We start from the raw sequence: 18,671 nt of genomic DNA, 5'->3' as shown, positions 1-18,671 counted from the left end.
GAACTTGGAGGACTTGTCGGAGGCACGCTTGTGGAGAGATACAGCAGCGCTTGTTAAGGACTTACTCGCTGGCGCTGATTAAGAGGACTTTGGGGAGGAGGCGTGTAGCACGAACGTGCAAATATTACGTACGAAGGACACCGGCTTCCCCCGTTATATAAACTGTCCGCTCGCGTCCAACTACGCGTGGAGCTGCCTGCCGGGTTTCGCCCGCTGGACCGGAGTCGACTGGAGCGTGGACCCCATTGCCGGACCTTCCATCTACCAACTACAATCCCCTTGTGAGTGTGTATGTTTGTCCTGGGGTATTAGAGTAAGACTGTTTTAAGACTGCCCTGTGTGCTGCTTCTTCCTCTTCCTTTCCTGTACATCCTTTCGTTTCCTCCTCTTTCTGTATAGTTGTAATAAACCCATCTTTGTTCTTCCTACCTTCTGGTTTCCTCTCCATCCGATCGCATCCGTCCTTTCTTCCATTGGGTAAACGTGGCACGATCAAATCGCTCAGAATCGGGTTTAGTCTCTTTGTTAATAGCTCGGATCGCGGATTGCTATCCGCTCTGCATTTTCCATCGTATCCGTGGTTCGAGCGGGAGTTATTCCCTCGTTTCCGGCCGGCGTTGGTACTTCGGTAGTAGTGAACCCCTAGGCCTAACAAACCCTATCTAACGCCGCGCCGGGAAGGATGTTATAACCCCCAGGACTCAGGTCGGCCAGCTAAAAGGACAAGGGAATTAACCCCTCCTTGTTAAGGGGAGCGCCGACGTCCGAGATCCGTAACAATACAGTACTGTACAATATAGTGAATGCAATAGATAGCCCCTGTGCCAGGTAATGTATCTGTTGATGCTGTTGCACATCTGTCCCCTGTCCACCACCCTGTTGTTGGAAGGCTGGATCTGCCATCTGTCATTCTGCTCTACCATGAGCTGTAGTCGCTGTATTAAAAAGGTGAACATGGCAAAAGTCCTATCAGCTGCAACAAATTGACCCTGGTGAAATCATGACAGATTTTGAATTAATTCATGCATATGCAGCACCCAGCTGCTAGCTCCAACATTTTCTGGGTGCTCGACTATGATGATGGATACGGTGACTGCCATTGATCCCCCCACTCCGACCCAACTGCACACTAACCCCGTAGATTAAGGCAGGAATTTAGATTCAACTCGGGTTCTTTACTCTGGCACACAATTGACGACTCTTTTTGAAAGGTGTCATTTAATCTGACATCTATGAGTGAATGTGAGCAGGTCATACAGCCAGTTTAATTTTTCCTTTGAAGGGTGGCACACATTGGTGCAACACAACACCCTGCCTGCAAAACATCTGTAGAGTTTATATATGGGCTGGGAATCATAACTAATCAAGACAGCTCAAAGGGAAGTATGCTACCTCTGAGCTATCAGCCCCAAGTTTGAAATGATTCCCCATCATAAGAAATCTGTTGAAGGAAAAACACTGATGGATCATTTTAGCGAGGAACAGCTTCTTCCATACGAGGCTGCATCAATAATCATCTTATTTTCCAAGAACCATGCTATATCCCCTCCTAGATTAGATGCCAAGAGACTGTATGTAATACATTCATCAGAAAATGCCAAACGTCTGTACATCTGAAACAACATACATAACATGTCCAAGCTAAAACGTCCAAACTTTTCTGATGCTGATATTCTGAATGCCGTTGGTGATGGTAACTTGGTGTTAGCAAATGCATATTGTTTGTCCTGGGATACAATTCTGAATTCAGCCCGCTAGTTACATCATCTATTGAGGTGTGGCGGTGCCACTGATGCAATGCTGGAGGGGGTGGGAAATGGGAATTAAAGCAGGAATTTGGAATTTGGCCAGGGTACCGGAAAAAACTGGCCTCCTCTTCGTGAAAGAACAACAGTAGGAATCTAGATGCCAGCAATGCACCTGAAAGCTTGGTCTGGCCAGTGGCCTGTATCAGTTCGGTGTTGTACTCTTGGCCAAAAGGTGGCCTTCAACAAGTAACAGGTATTTATCAATATTTTATCGACGATGTATTACAGCATTATCAGGTCTCATCATAAGCATTAATGTTGGATCTGAATAATCAACTACCTTGATTGGAAATGCTTTTGATTGAGATGTAAATGCAAGTTCCGCTTAAATAACTTTAAAAGATTTTGCTTGTGACCATTCTGTTATCAATTTCTTTTTTGTGAGTGATTACCAATGGATGCCAAAATGCAGCCAGTATTATAAAAAATCGAAAGCGAATCCAAGACCCATAAAATATGGGTTGTTAAGAAAACAGTTGCATTGATTTTTTGGACTCTCTCTCGGAACTCTCAATTATATCAAAAATTTAAGTCACCCACTTCTGGACAATGGATTTGCAGAAAAACTCATAAATACAAACAAAAACCTGTGAACCATTTAGCAGAGCAAATTGCAAATGAAAATCAGAGAAGAAAATCACCAATGACTACAAATGTTCATGCAGCTCTTTTTTAAAAGTTAGTAGCATTTAAGGAATAGCTGTGCGCATGCAGAAAAATAAGCAAAACAAAAAAAAACAGCAAAGCATATAAACAAAGGGTGAAGTGAGGACAGGTAGGAGTCCTGCGGTTTTGTGGTAAAACACCACAGAAGACTGAAAAAAATGTTGTTTTTTTTCCTCATAGCAGCGAAGGAAAAAAAAAGAAAGAAAAAATGTCACCAATCGGTGATTGAAGGGGCAAGGTGACTGTAGATTTCCAGAGCCAGCCAAGACACTTTACCTGCCTCCATGTCTGAGGGGTTGAGGGGGGAGGCATGGGGAGGGACAACACAGGTGCATGCAACAAACGATATGAGAGGCAAAACCAGACCATGCAGGTCTTCCCGCCACCCACTCCATGGCAATTGATTCCCAGTTAGGTGAATGTAGAAATGCACAAAAGTACCTCAAGAAAATTAAGCTAAAGCTAGAGAAGCATGCAGGAATGGCACAGAAAGACGGTTTCTTGCAAAGGATCTACGATGGTTTCAATAAAGTAAAACTTTACATGTGCAAATGAAAATGAAGACATCATTCATAAAATTGGTTTCAGAGTAGACAAGAACATGAAAATGAATGACCATTCTCAAAAACGGTTCATTTACTAACTGAGTAAAGTGGTGCCAACTGGTATAAAAATATTATAACCAACCGCCACAGCAACCACACCGAATGCAAATGCAATGTAGCAAAGCGATACCAATGATGCGGAACGATGTGACCCCAAAGGCACAGCGCAGCGTCGCATGGCCTAAAAGAGGCGACGCTGCCCCGATGGCGTGATGTGGCATCACGTGGCCTCAATGGTGTGGTGTGATGCAATGCAGTATTGTGCAGCCACAGTAGCGTTGCAGGAACCTGACAGCACAGCATGGTGTCACACAGCACCGATGGCACAACGTTATGTGGCCCACAACGGCGTCAAATGGAACCCACAGCGTCGGCAGCGGCAAAAAGGCACGACAGTGCAGAGCAGCATTGCACAGCGCTAGCTGAATGGCATGGCACATGGTCACAGCCATGATGACGCAGGACAGGATGGGCTCGTGCAGTCCCAAGTATGATACGTCGCATTGTGCAGCCACTGCAGTGCCACAAGGGACTGATGGCGCAGGGCGCGGCCCCGACAGCGCGATGAGTGACTGCACGGCCCAGACGGCGCGACGAGTGACACCGATGGCATGACGAGCGACACCGACGGCGCGACGAGCGACACCGAGATGAGCGACACCGAGACGAGCGACACTGATGGGCGTGACGAGCGACACTGACGGCGTGATGAGCGACACTGACGGCGTGACGAGCGACACTGACGGCGCGACAAGCGACACCGACGGCGCGACGAGCGACACAGCCGGCGCGACGAGCGACACAGCCGGCGCGACAAGCGACCTCGTGGCCCCGACGTCGTGACGCGGCACTGCATCTCATAGCCCTGATGGCGTGACATGTGGCATTACATGGCCCCAACGAAAGAGTCACATAGCACAGATGGCGTCTCCCCAAGGATGTTGTGTTGCGAGGCCATAATTATATAGTGCTGTGTGACCTTAACGATGCAGCCTTGCATGGTCTCATCGCAGCGTTGCACTGTTTGGTGTCTTTTCCTGGTTAAAATAAACCAGTGGAACTCCTTTATCAAAGAAAGTATTGATGTTCTATTTGTGGCTGTGTATACACAAAGAACAATCGACCAAAACAATTTAATTTTGTCCACGTGTCGCTGCTATTAAAATGCAGCGTTAGTGGATAAGGTAATGATAAATGCAATGTGCTTTTGCCGCATTATTCAATTTTAAGTTGCCAATAGAGACAGGGCAAAACGCAACTTTAAAACCTGCAGGAGCATCTCCAAAATAACAGGGAGGGTTATTTTTCAATATGATCTGTGTAAGAAATTATTAGATATTTCAAGAATTTTCAGGCTCATCTCATTCATTGTGCATTACTTGAATTCATTTCGACAGTAGGAGATGGTTCATTTCTCAATAAAAAAAACCCCTGTCTCCACATTATGAGCTTCCATAGTTTTCCCTAATCAGCAAGAGATATGGTTAATTATGGTCAGAAAAACATATGATGCCCCATTTCCTTTCATAATAACAAAAAGAAAAACACAATGGTACAATGAAAAAATAATTAAAAAAACAAAATAATGTAAAGGTGAGGAAGGTGATGTATGGTTTGAATTAATCGAGAAATAATCCACATCTGCCCGAGTAGTCTTAAACCGAAAAGCCATCAACAGGTTTGGTCGAATTACATTGTTTTTTACCCTCGCCTCAGGAGAGGGTGTTGCATTTGAGTCCGTTTGTTTGTCTCTCTGTCTGTCTGCACAGAATAAATATGATTTTCTCTGCAACCATTAGTCCGATTGACAGGAAATTTTCACCTTTGGTGCAACTCCACCTGTAAATTTTTTAATGATAATTATGACAGCATGGGTCACGTGGTATGGGCGCCATCTTGGAAAAACCGAAAAAAATTGCACCTCTATATCTCCGAAAGTGCTGCATAGAAAAAATTGAGACATGCTCATTGTAAAGAACTCTCCATGGGGAATAAAATATGTTAATGATGATGTCATAGGTGCCTCCATTATGACGTCATAATTCGACAAGTACAAAACTTCATCCGATCAAGATGAGATTTCTTGAGCATCATCTAGGGATAAATTGGTGTAGAAAAACATAATGATGACGTCATCGGTCACATGGTTCGGCCGCCAAATTTGTTTTACCACAAAAGCCTTAAAACCACTGAAAACACGTCATGGCGAGAGTCTGTAATCTCTGATTGCTCTTTCTAGTTTATCTTGTGATCATACAGGTAATGGACCAAAAAATGGTAACACTGTAAAGTCACTTAATAAGATGTTCGGCCACCACGTGCAACCAGCACCGTGGCATAGAGTCCACCAGCGTCTGGAATTCTGAGGGAGGGGATGGATACTGCACCATTCTTCTACGTCACTGAAGCGCCTGTCAAGCACACCCCAACAATCACCCCTCTTTCAAAGTTGCTGAGGTCTCCTCTTGCAGCCATGCTAGCCATAACGATAGGCAACCAGGCCTGTGGAGAATTTTTATACATGACCCAAAGCATACTGGGATGTTATTTGCTTAATTAATATGTGGGCCACAGCTTTGTGGAAGCTGTTGCTTTCAATATACTTGAAATCCCTCATTTACCCAGGTGTTTCCATTTTTTACCCACTACCTGTCGGTCATAATGGTCTCCAAAAATGAAGTGTTTCTTGTTTGTAATCGTGAATGAAAATGTAACTTCACATTATGCATTTTGTCACCATGCAGCATGTGCAAAAAGTGATCCAGAGGGACAAACAAGCTTCCACTTAGGCTGGGAAGTTCAACAATAGAACGGATGTGAAAAGCGGGAATCACTTGCTTCAGGAATGTGGATGTCTTCTTTGTGACAGTAATTTGGTTTGCACAAGCACAACATCAGTGCCTCATATTTACAAAAAAGGAAACTGTAATGGTCCAAGGGAAAAAGGTACAATCCATCAGTGTGTATGGTAATGCATTTCAGATCAAGCAGATTAATGGATACAAAACAACTGTATTTTATACCAAGGATTTCATTAACTTTATTTACATTCCCAATGGGTTTAATGCATTCAAAAGGCACAACAAAGTGAGTGTTGGCCAAAAAAAGAATAGAACTAGACCGGCACTCGGTAGAGCGCAGCATACCTCCACCAGGCTGAACAGTTTGTTTTGTATTCCACTGATAGGCCGGATCTGGATTCGGACCTGAACCAAAATCTAATCAGCTTGTTCTTGTCACCTAACAAACTTGTCCACCAAGTTTAGTCATAACTTGTCCACAACTTTTTTAAATACACTACATGACCAAAAGTATGTGGACACCCACACATCAAACATCTAATTCCAAAACCATGGGCATTAATATGGAGTTGGTCCCCCCCTTTGCTGCTATAACAGCCTCCACTCTTCTGGGAAGGCTTTCCACTGGATGTTGGAACATTGCTGTGGAGATTTGCTTCCATTCAGCCACAAGAGCATTAGTGAGGTCGGGCACTGATGTTGGGCGATCAGGCCTGGCTCACGGTCGGTTAAGATTTCCCTTCACTGGAACTAAGGGGCCTAGCCGGAACCATGAAAAACAGCCCCAGACCATTATTTCTCCTCCACCAAACTTTACAATTTGCACTATACATTCGGGCAGGTAGCGTTCTCCTGGCATCCGCCAAACACAGATTCGTCCGTCCGACTGCCAGATGGTGAAACGTGATACATCACTCCGGAGAACGCGTTTCCACTACTCCAGAGTCCAATGACGGAAAGCTTTACACCACTCCAGCCAACGATTGGCATTGTGCATGATGATCTTAGGCTTGTGTGCGGCTGCTCGGCCATGGAAACCCATTTCATGAAGCTCCCGACGAACAGTTGTTGTGCTGACGTCGCTTCCAGAGGAAGTTTTGAACTCGGTAGTGAGTGTTGCAACCGAGGACAGACGATTTTTACGCGCTATCCACTTCAGCACTCGGCGGTCCCGTTCTGTGAGCTTGCGTGGCCTACCACTTCATGGCTGAGCTGTTGCTGCTCCTAGACGTTTCCACTTCACAATAACAGCACTTACAGTTGACCGGGGCAGCTCGAGCAGGGCAGAAATTTGACGAACTGACTTGTTGGAAAGGTCGCATCCTATGACTGTGCCATGTTGAAAGTCACTGAGCTCTTCAGTACGGCCCATTCTACTGCCAATGTTTGTCTATGGAGATCGCATGGCTTTGTGTTTGATTACATATACCTGTCAGCAATGGGTGTGGCTGAAACAGCTGAATCCACAAATTAGGAGGGAGTCCGCATACCTTTGGTCATGTAGTGTATCATGTTATATATCGCTTTTCGCCTCATCTCTCAATGGTGAAGAATCACTAAAGAATTAAATAATTCTCGTATCCGAAACCATATTCAAATGTTCACCAAAATTGAACCAATTCTTCCTTGTCACACATTGTTACGGACCGCGGATAAGATGTTAATTTGCCGAGCGGATGGCGCCGCGGCCCTAACAGTTACCCCGACTAACCCGATTCCTGAACGTTGGCCAAAATCGCGCCACAGATATTCAATAGGGAAAAGACAAAGGCGACACGGATGTGAAGAAGAAGAAGAAGAAGACAAAAAGGTTTGAAATGCTACTAAATTTATTCCTACTATTTACACAATCAAAGAAACCAAGGAGAAGGAAGGATAATAAAACAATTTACAGAAGAAATCAGAGACACAGTGAAAATACTAGCTTATCTAACAGGCTTAACTTATTCCCTGGACAGAACAAACAAAGACGGACTCACACGGGGAATTGCAGAGTGGATTGGCTGGAAGGAGGTGGGTGGCTGGAGGGGGAGGAAGGCACGGAGCTGGCTGGAGCGTGATCCCGCACGGGACGTCGGGCTGGACCTCGACGGCCGCCAATGCCACCGATCCTGTCGTGTGCGCGGGATCACGGGTCGGAGCTGCTTGGTGGAGCCGACGCGCTGGTGGGGGGTCTGGCGTGACGGGTTCTCTCCTCTCTCTTTCTTAGTCCAACCCAGTCCAACAACTTCCTCTCTTGCTTAGTCCAACAACAACTTCCAGGCTTTTCGGTGTTCTGATCTCCTCCCTCCTCGACTCTCTCTGGGGGCCTCTGCCTCGGGTTATATAAGCCCCACCCTTGACCCTTTTGCGAACCTCCCCAAACGTTCTCTCTCTCCGCCCTCTAAAGCCAACCCCTCGTTCTGGGTTGGTCGGCAAGGGCTGGTTCACTCCTCCCCTCTATGATGAGGTGGAGACACGACCTTCTTCCCCGACCTTGCCTCGTGGCCAATGGTGGTTTTGGGGGCGATTCGAGCTAGCCCCAGCCAAAGGGCAGCAATGGCAATGAAGAAAACCGCCCAAAATGCAGTTGGCAATTGCAGCAAAGTGGACGGCAGATGAAATGCAGCAAAGTGGCTAAACCTGGCACTTGGAAGATGCCATGTCGGAGGAGATCAGAACACCGAAAAGCCTGGAAGTTGTTGTTGGACTAAGCAAGAGAGGAAGTTGTTGGACTGGGTTGGACTAAGAAAGAGAGAGGAGAGAACCCGTCACGCCAGACCCCCCCACCAGCGCGTCGGCTCCACCAAGCAGCTCCGACCCGTGATCCCGCGCACACGACAGGATCGGTGGCATCGGCGGCCGTCGAGGTCCAGCCCGACGTCCCGTGCGGGATCAAGCTCCAGCCAGCTCCGTGCCTTCCTCCCCCTCCAGCCACCCACCTCCTTCCAGCAAATCCACTCTGCAATTCCCCGTGTGAGTCCGTCTTTGTTTGTTCTGTCCAGGGAATAAGTTAAGCCTGTTAGATAAGCTAGTATTTTCACTGTGTCTCTGATTTCTTCTGTAAATTGTTTTATTATCCTTCCTTCTCCTTGGTTGGTTCTTGGTTTTTTTTGGTTTTTTTCTTCTCCTTGGTTTCTTTGATTGTGTAAATAGTAGGAATAAATTTAGTAGCATTTCAAACCTTTTTGTCTTCTTCTTCTTCTTCTTCTTCTTCTTCTTCACATCCGTGTCGCCTTTGTCTTTTCCCTATTGAATATCTGTGGCGCGATTTTGGCCAACGTCCAGGAATCGGGTTAGTCGGGGTAACTGTTAGGGCTGCGGCGCCATCCGCTCGGCAAATCAACATCTTATCCGCGGTCCATAACAATTGCACCAAGTGCAAATGACCACCAAATTTCGTCCAAATCCATCCACAACTTTTTGAGATACCTTGTTCACAAACAGTCAAGCAAACAAACAAATGAAAAATCGGTCAGAGACCGAGGACTTGCTGGAATGTACTTTTTTATCGGCCATTTTGGACAAATATGGCGGCCGAACCACGTGTCCGATGACGTCATCATTATTTGTTTTCTAAACTAATTTATTCCTTGATGCTCAAGAAATTTCATCTTGATCGGATGATGCTTTGTACTTGTCGAATTATGATGTCATAATTGAGGCACCTATGACATCATCATGAACATATTCCCCATCGAGAGTTCTTTACAATGAGCCATGTCTCAATTTTTTCTATTCAGCACTTTCGGAGATATTGAGGTGCAAAGTTTTTCGGTTTTTCCAAGATGGCGGCCGAACCAAGTGACCGATGACGTCATCATTAATTTTTTTTCTCCACCAGTTTATGCCGTCATGTCGCTCAAGAAATTGCATCTTGATTGGATGAAGTTTTGCACTTGTTGAATTATCAAATTATGACGTCATAATGGAGGCCTTGGGCCGAGATAGTTAAAAATTGGGCACAGCCTATTCCAGGAAAAGACAAATATGTGTGTAAAGTTTGGCGATTCTATGTGCAACGGTGTAGATGTAGTACTGCGAAAAAACAGACAGACAAACAGACAGACAAACCAACATTACCAAACACAACATACTTGCCGGAATCTTTTCCGGCAAGTAACAAAAAGACAAACAGACAAACAGACAGGGGTGAAAACATAACCTCCATCCACCTTTGGTGGCAGCGGTAATAAAACTGTGAAAAGATGTAAAGATAAACTTTGGCCTGTGGTATCGACACAACACAAGGTAAGCTTGCAGGTTGGTAGAACAGCGGCTAATTTAAAGCTGACATGTAATGACAATGGAATTTCTATTTATTGCAATCTTTGCTTATTAGAAAACAAGTTTGGCAAAGAAGCTGCTTACTTGGGCTCACTGAAAAAGACGTTTGATATTAACGTTGGTTATTGTGGGAGGGCGGCCTCAAAATAATAATAACAACAATAATAATAATAAGTCTTGAAGTCTTGTCTTGAAGCTACGTCCGCTGCTTATTTAATTTCTCCCGATTATTTATTTAATGCAAATGAGGGACCCTGCTTGTATTGTGGAGTTTCTGCCATGTCTCACAATTTTATATATGAAATATATATTATACGAGTATATTGTTGTTTTATGCATCTGTCTGGCACAACTGTGTGTGTGTGTGTGTGTGTGTGTGTGTGTGTGTGTGTGTGTGTGTGTGTGTGTGTGTGTGTGTGTGTGTGTGTGTGTGGCAACATATATACATATATATATATATATACGTATATATATTGTTGTGCCAGACATGCATAAAACGTACAGCAGGTTTCACATTATTTTCATCTTCTTAGTGTTGCTCTTGGCTGTGCCTGGTGGCGACAGTGGTTTTTAACGTATCTCTATCACACCAACTTCCAACTACTACGACTACTACTACTGTAATGTACCCAATTAATCCAACATTATTGTGGAGTCAACCACAGGAGGTAGATTGGCCCACGTCATGCACAAAGAGGGCCAAGGCCAGCCAATCGCCTGGAGCTGGTTAGGGTAGGAATTAGTAATCATCTACTTGTTGCGAAAGACACCGTGGGACATTTAACATACATCAAGTAATGCTCGCAGATGGGACTTCCAACATAATTCCACTTCAAGAAATGGCAACCTGACCCCCAGGGAGTGGGGGGAGCGGCGGGGGGGGGGGGGGGGGTACTGCCTGCCCAGATTGGTCTGTTGTACATATTCCGCCAGTCCAAACATTGCGGTTGATCTCATGGCACCTTATGGTGGAACCAAAATGCTGCATCTTAAAAGGCCATGCCATCCAACCCCCCAAATGCCTTCCTCCACCCCCAATGAAAAATATATATGCATCATGCAGTGAAAACTTATGAAATGTTGCTTTATTGCTTATGAAACGAGCAAACAGAAATGTATTGAAGAGTAGGTGGCCAAACTCATACATGGTTTCCAATATTTCATATCAGTTGATACCCATGCTCCATAAATAAAAGTGGCATGTCCAATCATTATTAATTTTCTCAAGTTGCAAAAGAAAAGTGTGTTTTGTTTATATCCATGATAAAAGTAGCTTCATGGGTTTGCATTTCACAAATACAATTACGAGTAGCTTAGGTTATGTCCGTGGTGAACACTTATGATGAATAAAGCTCAACAAATGTACAATGTCAAAAACATACCCTCCGGTGACTCTTCCTGCATATAGGTGCCCGTCAAGAAGCGGTGGACAAGAGCAGACTTCCCACTCGACAAGTTTCCCAGAATGCCCTGGAAAAAAAAATCATACGACAAGGAGAGGGTATAGAGAAAGTTTCCCTTCCAATCTTCTGTAACAATACTGCTCACAGTATTCAGTCATCATAAAGGGAAGAAGGGACACCAATTTCAAATAAATCTCAAAACATTTGACGATGGTTTATGCTGCTCATTAACCTTCTAAGCACTGTTGGTCATTTTAAATAAAGCAAAAAAAATTAAAACAAATTTTATGCTTAATTGTCTCTCTCTTCCTGAGCAGACGTGAAAATGTCTGTCTTAAACACAAGCACTCGATTACGGCCACAGAATATGTTTGGTGCAAAATACCACAAAGGTGCTTTATATTTTTAAAGGAATAAGCCATAATGTGCCAATAGCATAGCAAAATTACTTGACACAAGTTAACTGCATTATTACTAGCTGTGGTGGGTAGGAGTATGGGGATGTAGATGTGGCACAGGCAAGATTGGCAAGATGGCCATTACCTGTGTCATAATGACCTTGAAATTGTGAAATGATGAGGACCAAGTCCATTGTTGTTGTTTGTTTGTTTGTTTTTTTGTTTGTTTGTTTGTTTGTTTTTGTTTTTGTTTTTTTGTTTTTTGTATACTGAATCGAGGCTCGTGAAAGAGCTAACATTTACTTCACAAATAAATCAACCAGACAAACAAAATACATCAAAAGAGGGAGCGGAAAACAAGATGGGGACAGAAGGGGAAGCACACAAACACAACATTTGAGAGCAGGGAGATGTGTGGAAGGGAGAGGGCTTGGGGAGAGGAGGCGTGGGAAGGGGGGGGGGGGAGGGAGAAGTATAAAACACAAGGACACCAAGGACTTCCAGGACAGAAGTTGGTATTTCAAAAAAGTGGAATTGGGGTGAAATTAGTGGGGGTAGAAAAGATCAAGGTTTATATTTTTAAAGGAATAAGCCATAATGTGCCAATAGCATAGCAAAATTACTTGACACAAGTTAACTGCATTATTACTAGCTGTGGTGGGTAGGAGTATGGGGATGTAGATGTGGCACAGGCAAGATTGGCAAGATGGCCATTACCTGTGTCATAATGACCTTGAAATTGTGAAATGATGAGGACCAAGTCCATTGTTGTTGTTTGTTTGTTTGTTTTTTTGTTTGTTTGTTTGTTTGTTTTTTTTTGGTTTGTTTGTTTTTTTGTATACTGAATCGAGGCTCGTGAAAGAGCTAACATTTACTTCACAAATAAATCAACCAGACAAACAAAATACATCAAAAGAGGGAGCGGAAAACAAGATGGGGACAGAAGGGGAAGCACACAAACACAACATTTGAGAGCAGGGAGATGTGTGGAAGGGAGAGGGCTTGGGGAGAGGAGGCGTGGGAAGGGGGGGGGGGGGGGGGGAGGGAGAAGTATAAAACACAAGGACACCAAGGACTTCCAGGACAGAAGTTGGTATTTCAAAAAAGTGGAATTGGGGTGAAATTAGCGGGGGTAGAAAAGATCAAGGTTTTGGATGGGGGAAGATAAGAGATGGTGGTGAACAGCTGTTTTAAAGACATGGAGGGTGGAGTGGGATTGAAGAGAGTGAGGGAGTTTGTTCCAGAGGCAGGAGAAAAGAGGAATGAAGGAGTGAAGGTGAGCAGAGAGTCTTGATTTTGGCAGTTTGACCATAAGAGGGTTGCAGGCAGATCTTGTGCGACCTGTAGGAATATTTGCGGGACAGAGCCCAGAGAGAGCTGGGGGGGCAAGGCCAGAGAGGAGTCGGTAGAAGACGGAAAGACCACCAACCTGGCTGTGGTGAGTGAGTGAGAGGCCCTTGGAGTTAGCTTCATCGCGGGAGATTCCAATGATTCTGAATGCTTTGGTTTCAACAGCGTGAAGACGAGCTAGGTGTGAGGCAGGAGCACCAGCCCAGAGGGGAGAGCAGTATTCCATTGAGCTGCGGATGAAAGCCTTGTATGTGGTGAGCTCAGGTGTGCCAAGGAAGGACTTCGCACGACGGAGGATGCCCAGTCGGCGACGGGCTTTGGAAGCCAGATTTGAAATGTGGTTTTCCCAGGAAAGATCATGGCAGATAGTGAGACCCAAAAGCTTGAGTGACAGAACTTCTTGGAGAGGATTATTCAGAAAGTGGATGGGAGGGTTGTCCAGTCGGTCTTTTCGGAGAGACATCGTAAGAGTGTGAGATTTGTCAGGATTGAAAGACATGTTCCACTTGTTTGCCCAGTCTGTGATTTTGTCCAGGTCTGCAGAGAGTGAGGAGGCTGCAGACTGCCGATCTGAGGGATGAAGAATGGAGCGACAGAGAGTAGAGTCATCAGCAAAGAGATACAGAGGATTTTCAAGAGAGTCAGAGAGATCATTGATGAAGACCAGAAAAAGCACAGGGCCCAGAACACTGCCTTGTGGAACTCCAGCCTGAACAGGAAGAGATGAGAGAAACCCATTCAGGGCCACACGTTGACTACGACTAGAGAGGAAGTCCGCCAGCCATGCGTGGAGATTTCCATGGATACCAAAAGAGGAGAGTTTGGTGAGCAGAGCGGGGTGCCAGACCGTATCGAAGGCACGTGATATGTCAAGGGAGACTGCTCTAATTTCCTGTTTGGCATTGAGGACCTCCATCCATTGTTGAGAAAGCAGAAGCAGCATGTCCAGAGTAGAGTGTCCAGGTCTGAAACCAAATTGATGATCAGAGATCAAGCCATTGGAGAAGAGGAAAGATTTCATATCTGAAGCAATGATGGATTCCATGACTTTGCTGATAATTGGGAGAAGGCTGATTGGTCTGTAGTTGCTGGGATCTGTTTTTGCACCTTTTTGTGCAAAGCGGTGATGTTGGCAGATTTCCAAGCAGATGGAAGATGACCTTGAGCAAAAGAGAGGGTGAAGAGAACAGAGAGAGGGAGTGAAAGAGCGGAAGAACAGGATTTTAGGACCCGTGGGCTGATGCCATCAGGTCCAGTTGCAGAATCCGAGTCGAGGGTTGACAGAAACTTTTCCACCTTGTCAGGAGGAAAGGACACAGAGTCCAGGAGCAGCTGGGTACGACTGGGTACGGTGGGTACAGAGAGGGATGGGTTTGGGACACAAGATTTAGAGGCAAACACAGAGTTGAGGCATTCAGCTTTTTCACGTGCGGAGTCAGCCGTGTGGCTATTTGAGGTGAGGGAGGGGATGGAGGGGGAACAAACACCAGAAACAGATTTGACCAGACGCCACCAGGATTTGGAAGAGGGAGACAGATAAGAGAGTTCGGTCCTGAGAACGGAGAGATATTGTTTCGTGGCTCTCCTGAGGGTGGACACACACTTGTTTCGGGCTTTGTGAAAGGAAATGAGATTTCCTTCCGTTGGATTTGCTTTCCAGGAGACGAAAGCAAGTTGTTTCTGGGCAATAGCCTCACCACAAGATTCCGTGTACCATGGATGGGAAGAAGGGTATGACAACAGAAGACGAGATGGGATAAATCTGTGCATGAGAGAGAGCAGTTTGCTTTGGAAGAATTCCCAGGAAGAATTTATGTCAGAGGCAGTAGAGATGGGAGACCAGTCCAGATGATTGATGGCTGCTTGAAGACCGTGCCAGTTGGCCTGAGTGAAATGCCAGACTCGTCGACGCTGAGGAGGCTCTCTGAGAATTGTCAGAGAGATGTCCACTTTAACAAGCACATGATCAGAAGAGCCGATTGGAGCAGAAGAAGAGCAGCAGACATTTTCAGGGAAGTTAGTCACAACCAAGTCCAGAAGAGAAGATGCTCCGTTGACTGAAATCCGGGTCGGGAAATTGACAGATTGTGTCAGTCCCAGTGAGTCACAGAAGTCCTTTGCTGAAGAGCCATGGCTGGTGAGAGAGGTACCCACACCCAGCCAACTGGCATGGTGACAGTTGAAATCACCACATATGCGGAAGAGAGAGTTGGGATGGGTAGATAGAAGTTGGTCCATATTCTCAGACAGCGAGATGTAGATGGAGTCATCACTGTTTGGTGGACGGTACAACACACATGTGAACAAAAGGTGGGAGCGAAGGGGAAGCCATAGCCAAAGGTATTCCTGGGGGTGAGGTGGAGAGAGGGCAGTGCAGGGCGAGTGAGGAAGAGAGTTTTTTATAAAGATAGCAACCCCACCTCCAGGACGAGGCTCAGGTCTATCATACCGGAGGAGGGAGTAACCTGGGAGAGATACCAAGGAATCAGAGACATCATGAAGGAGGAAAGTTTCTGTTAAGCAGATCACGTCTGGTTTGTCAGAAGCAACCTGTATGGAGAGATCAGACAAGTTTGAGCAAAGGCCCCGGATGTTTGAGGTCCATACTGTTAAGGAAGAGGAAGGGGGAGCATCGGATACAGAACAGCGGGGGGGGGAGCGGTAGGGTAAGATGTGGAAGAGGAGGAAGAGGTAGGGAGAGCTGTTGAAGGTGTGTCGGAGATTACAGAATAGCTTGGAGAAAGGGAAGAATGGGGCAGACAAAAGGTTTGATGGTGATTGGGAGAGGCGCAGTGAGGTGTTATTTGACGAGGGGGAAGAGCGAGGCAGAAGGTTGAGGGAGATGAAGGTGAAAGTTCTTCACCGTGTGGTCAACGTGTGACCCTGAATGGATTTCTCTCATCTCCCCTTCCCGTTCAGGCTGGAGTTCCCCAAGGCAGTGTGCTGGGCCCTGTGCTTTTTCTGGTCTTTATCAATGATCTCTCCGACTCTCTGGAAAATCCTCTGTATCTCTTTGCTGATAACTCCACTCTCTGCCGCTCCATTCCTCTTCCCTCAGATCGGCAGTCTGCAGCCTCCTCACTCTCTGAAGACCTGGACAAAATCACAGACTGGTCAAACATGTGGAACATGTCTTTCAATCCTGACAAATCTCACACTCTTACTATGTCTCTCCGAAAAGATCGACTGGACAACCCTCCCATCTACTTTCTCAACAATCCTCTCCAAGAAGTTCTGTCGCTCAAGCTTTTGGGTCTCACCATCTGCCATGATCTTTCTTGGGAAAACCACATTTCCAAGCTGGCCTCCAAAGCCAGTCGCCGACTGGGCATCCTCCGTCGTGCGAAGTCCTTCCTAGGCACACCTGAGCTCCTCACCACATACAAGGCTTTCATCCGCAGCTCAATGGAATACTGTTCTCCCCTATGGGCTGGTGCTCCTGCCTCACACCTGCCTCGGCTTCACGCTGTTGAATCCAAAGCTTTCAGAATCATTGGAATCTCCCGCGATGAAGCTATCTCTGAGGGCCTTTCACTCACTCACCGCAGGCAGGTAGGTGGTCTTTCTGTCTTCTACCGACTCCTCTCCGGCCTTGCTCCCCCAGCTCTCTCTGTGCTCTGTCCCCCAAATATTCCTACAGGTCGCACAAGATCTGCCAGCCACCCTCTGATGGTTAAACTGCCGAAATCTCGGCTCTCTGCTCACCTTCACTCTTTCATTCCTCTTTTCTCCCGCCTCTGGAACAAACTCCCACACTCACTTCAATCACACTCCTCCCTCCAGGTCTTCAAAACAGCTGTTCACCACCATCTCTTATCTTCCCCCATCCAAAACCTTGATCTTTTCTACCCCCACTAATTCACCCCAGATCCACCTTGTTTGAAATTCCAACTTCTTTCCTGGAAGTCTTGGCAGTGTCCATATGTTTTATACCTCTCCCACCCACCCCCCCCCCCCCCTTCCCATGCCTCCGACCCAAAGCCCTCTCCCTCCCACAGTTCTCTCGATGTCTCCATGTCTCTCGGTCCCTGCTCTCAAATGTTGTGTTTGTGTCCTTCCCCCTCTCTCCCCATCTTGTCTACCGCTCCCGATGTTATTTGTTTTGTGTGTCTGTTTGCCTTTCTGTGTGATTAATGTTCGCTCTTTCACGAGCCTCGATCTTGTATACAAAAAAAAAAAAAAAAAAGTTGGAAGGGGGAAGAAGCGGGGAGGACGCTTTGAGGAGGAGGGGTGAGAGGGGAGTCTAGGAGGGGAGGAGCGAGGGAGAGTCTCGGAGGGGAGGGGTGTGGGAGGAGATTTGAAAGGAATGGGTGATTGGGAAGATTTGGAGGGGAGGGGCAAGGGGGAAGATTTGAAAGAGATGGGTGATGGGGATGATTTGGAGGGGAGGGGCAAGGGGGTAGATTTAGAGGGGAGGGGTGATGGGAAATGGGATTTTGGGGTGATGGGATTTTGAAAAGTGTACGATTAATGGGAGACGAACATTTATTGCAAAATGAGTTTCTTGAGACATTCGAGTCAAAAATACGTTTGAGGACGCTGGAGGGAGGATGGAGTGCTGGAGAGTTTAGGGAATGAATGAAAGATGCACTATAAGAGATGGAATTTTTTTTTGGAATGAATAGATTTGGTGAGCAAGTCGAAAGCATCCTTTTATAGAAGAAGAAGAAAAAGGTGTTATAGAATATGACAGAATACAGGTCTTCAGGGGTCAGATGAGACATTTTTTAACAACGTGATCACGTGATCACAAACAACGTGGTCGAAGAACGAACGAACAAATAAGAACGAATAAACAAATAAGAACAGAAGGAAATGTTTTTTTGTTTTTGTTTTTTTTTGAGATTTTAAAACAAGGAAGTATGGGATGAAAAGACCGTGAAAAACAGAGACCGGAAAGTAATTGCAGCGCGATCGGAGAACCGCTGAGACAAAAACAAAGCCTCAAGCCAAGGTCGGACACGGTAGCCTAGTACTACACTTAGGCCTCAGAATACGCGATACGAAAGACCGACGATTCTGTACACAGGTATGAAAAACCAACGCCAAGAATACTATTAAAGACACCCCAATAGGTACATACACCGAGAGAAAGATAGAGTTTCGACAAAAACACAATTGTGAAAAGTTACTTAACTTCGAAAGCGAGCGCGCATGGACAGCTTTGACGAGACGAGAGACGTCGAGAGACGAAGAGACGAGACCTTCCTCATATGTGGTTTCAGGTCCAGTGATCCAATGCTTTCTTAATGTCAAATTGACAAACATAGTGACCTCTTCATTTGTGTGTATAGTTGTATGGGTGATTAGATGACATTGACTAGAACGGCACTCGTCGACGTCACAACGTCGGCTGATATGCCTCCGCCCACAT

At 45.8% G+C, this 18,671-nt stretch overlaps 1 protein-coding gene across 5 annotated transcripts in view; it reads right to left on the bottom strand.

Moving 5' to 3' along the window:
- LOC137431519 (arf-GAP with GTPase, ANK repeat and PH domain-containing protein 1) overlaps window positions 1–18,671 on the bottom strand; it is a 709,868-nt gene that overhangs the window by 268,442 nt on the left and 422,755 nt on the right. For 2 of the 5 annotated variants that reach the window (XM_068122903.2, XM_068122905.2), the window contains exons 3-4: window positions 11,529–11,616; window positions 2,751–2,762 (exon numbers count right to left, since the gene is read on the bottom strand). The exons of 1 other annotated variant lie outside the window; for it this stretch is intronic. In XM_068122903.2, coding sequence (XP_067979004.1) covers window positions 2,751–2,762; window positions 11,529–11,616 — 100 coding nt within the window. The remainder of the gene's footprint in view (window positions 1–2,750; window positions 2,763–11,528; window positions 11,617–18,671) is intronic. 2 more of the 5 variants (XM_068122904.2, XM_068122907.2) reach the window with 1 other exon arrangement.

This window comes from Myxine glutinosa, chromosome 7 (assembly GCF_964187855.1).
Source record: "Myxine glutinosa chromosome 7, kmMyxGlut1.1, whole genome shotgun sequence".
In the NCBI taxonomy this organism is placed as follows: domain Eukaryota; kingdom Metazoa; phylum Chordata; class Myxini; order Myxiniformes; family Myxinidae; genus Myxine; species Myxine glutinosa.
The sequence above is the reverse complement of the archived record's forward strand: the minus strand, read 5'-3'. Positions and strand labels throughout refer to the sequence as shown.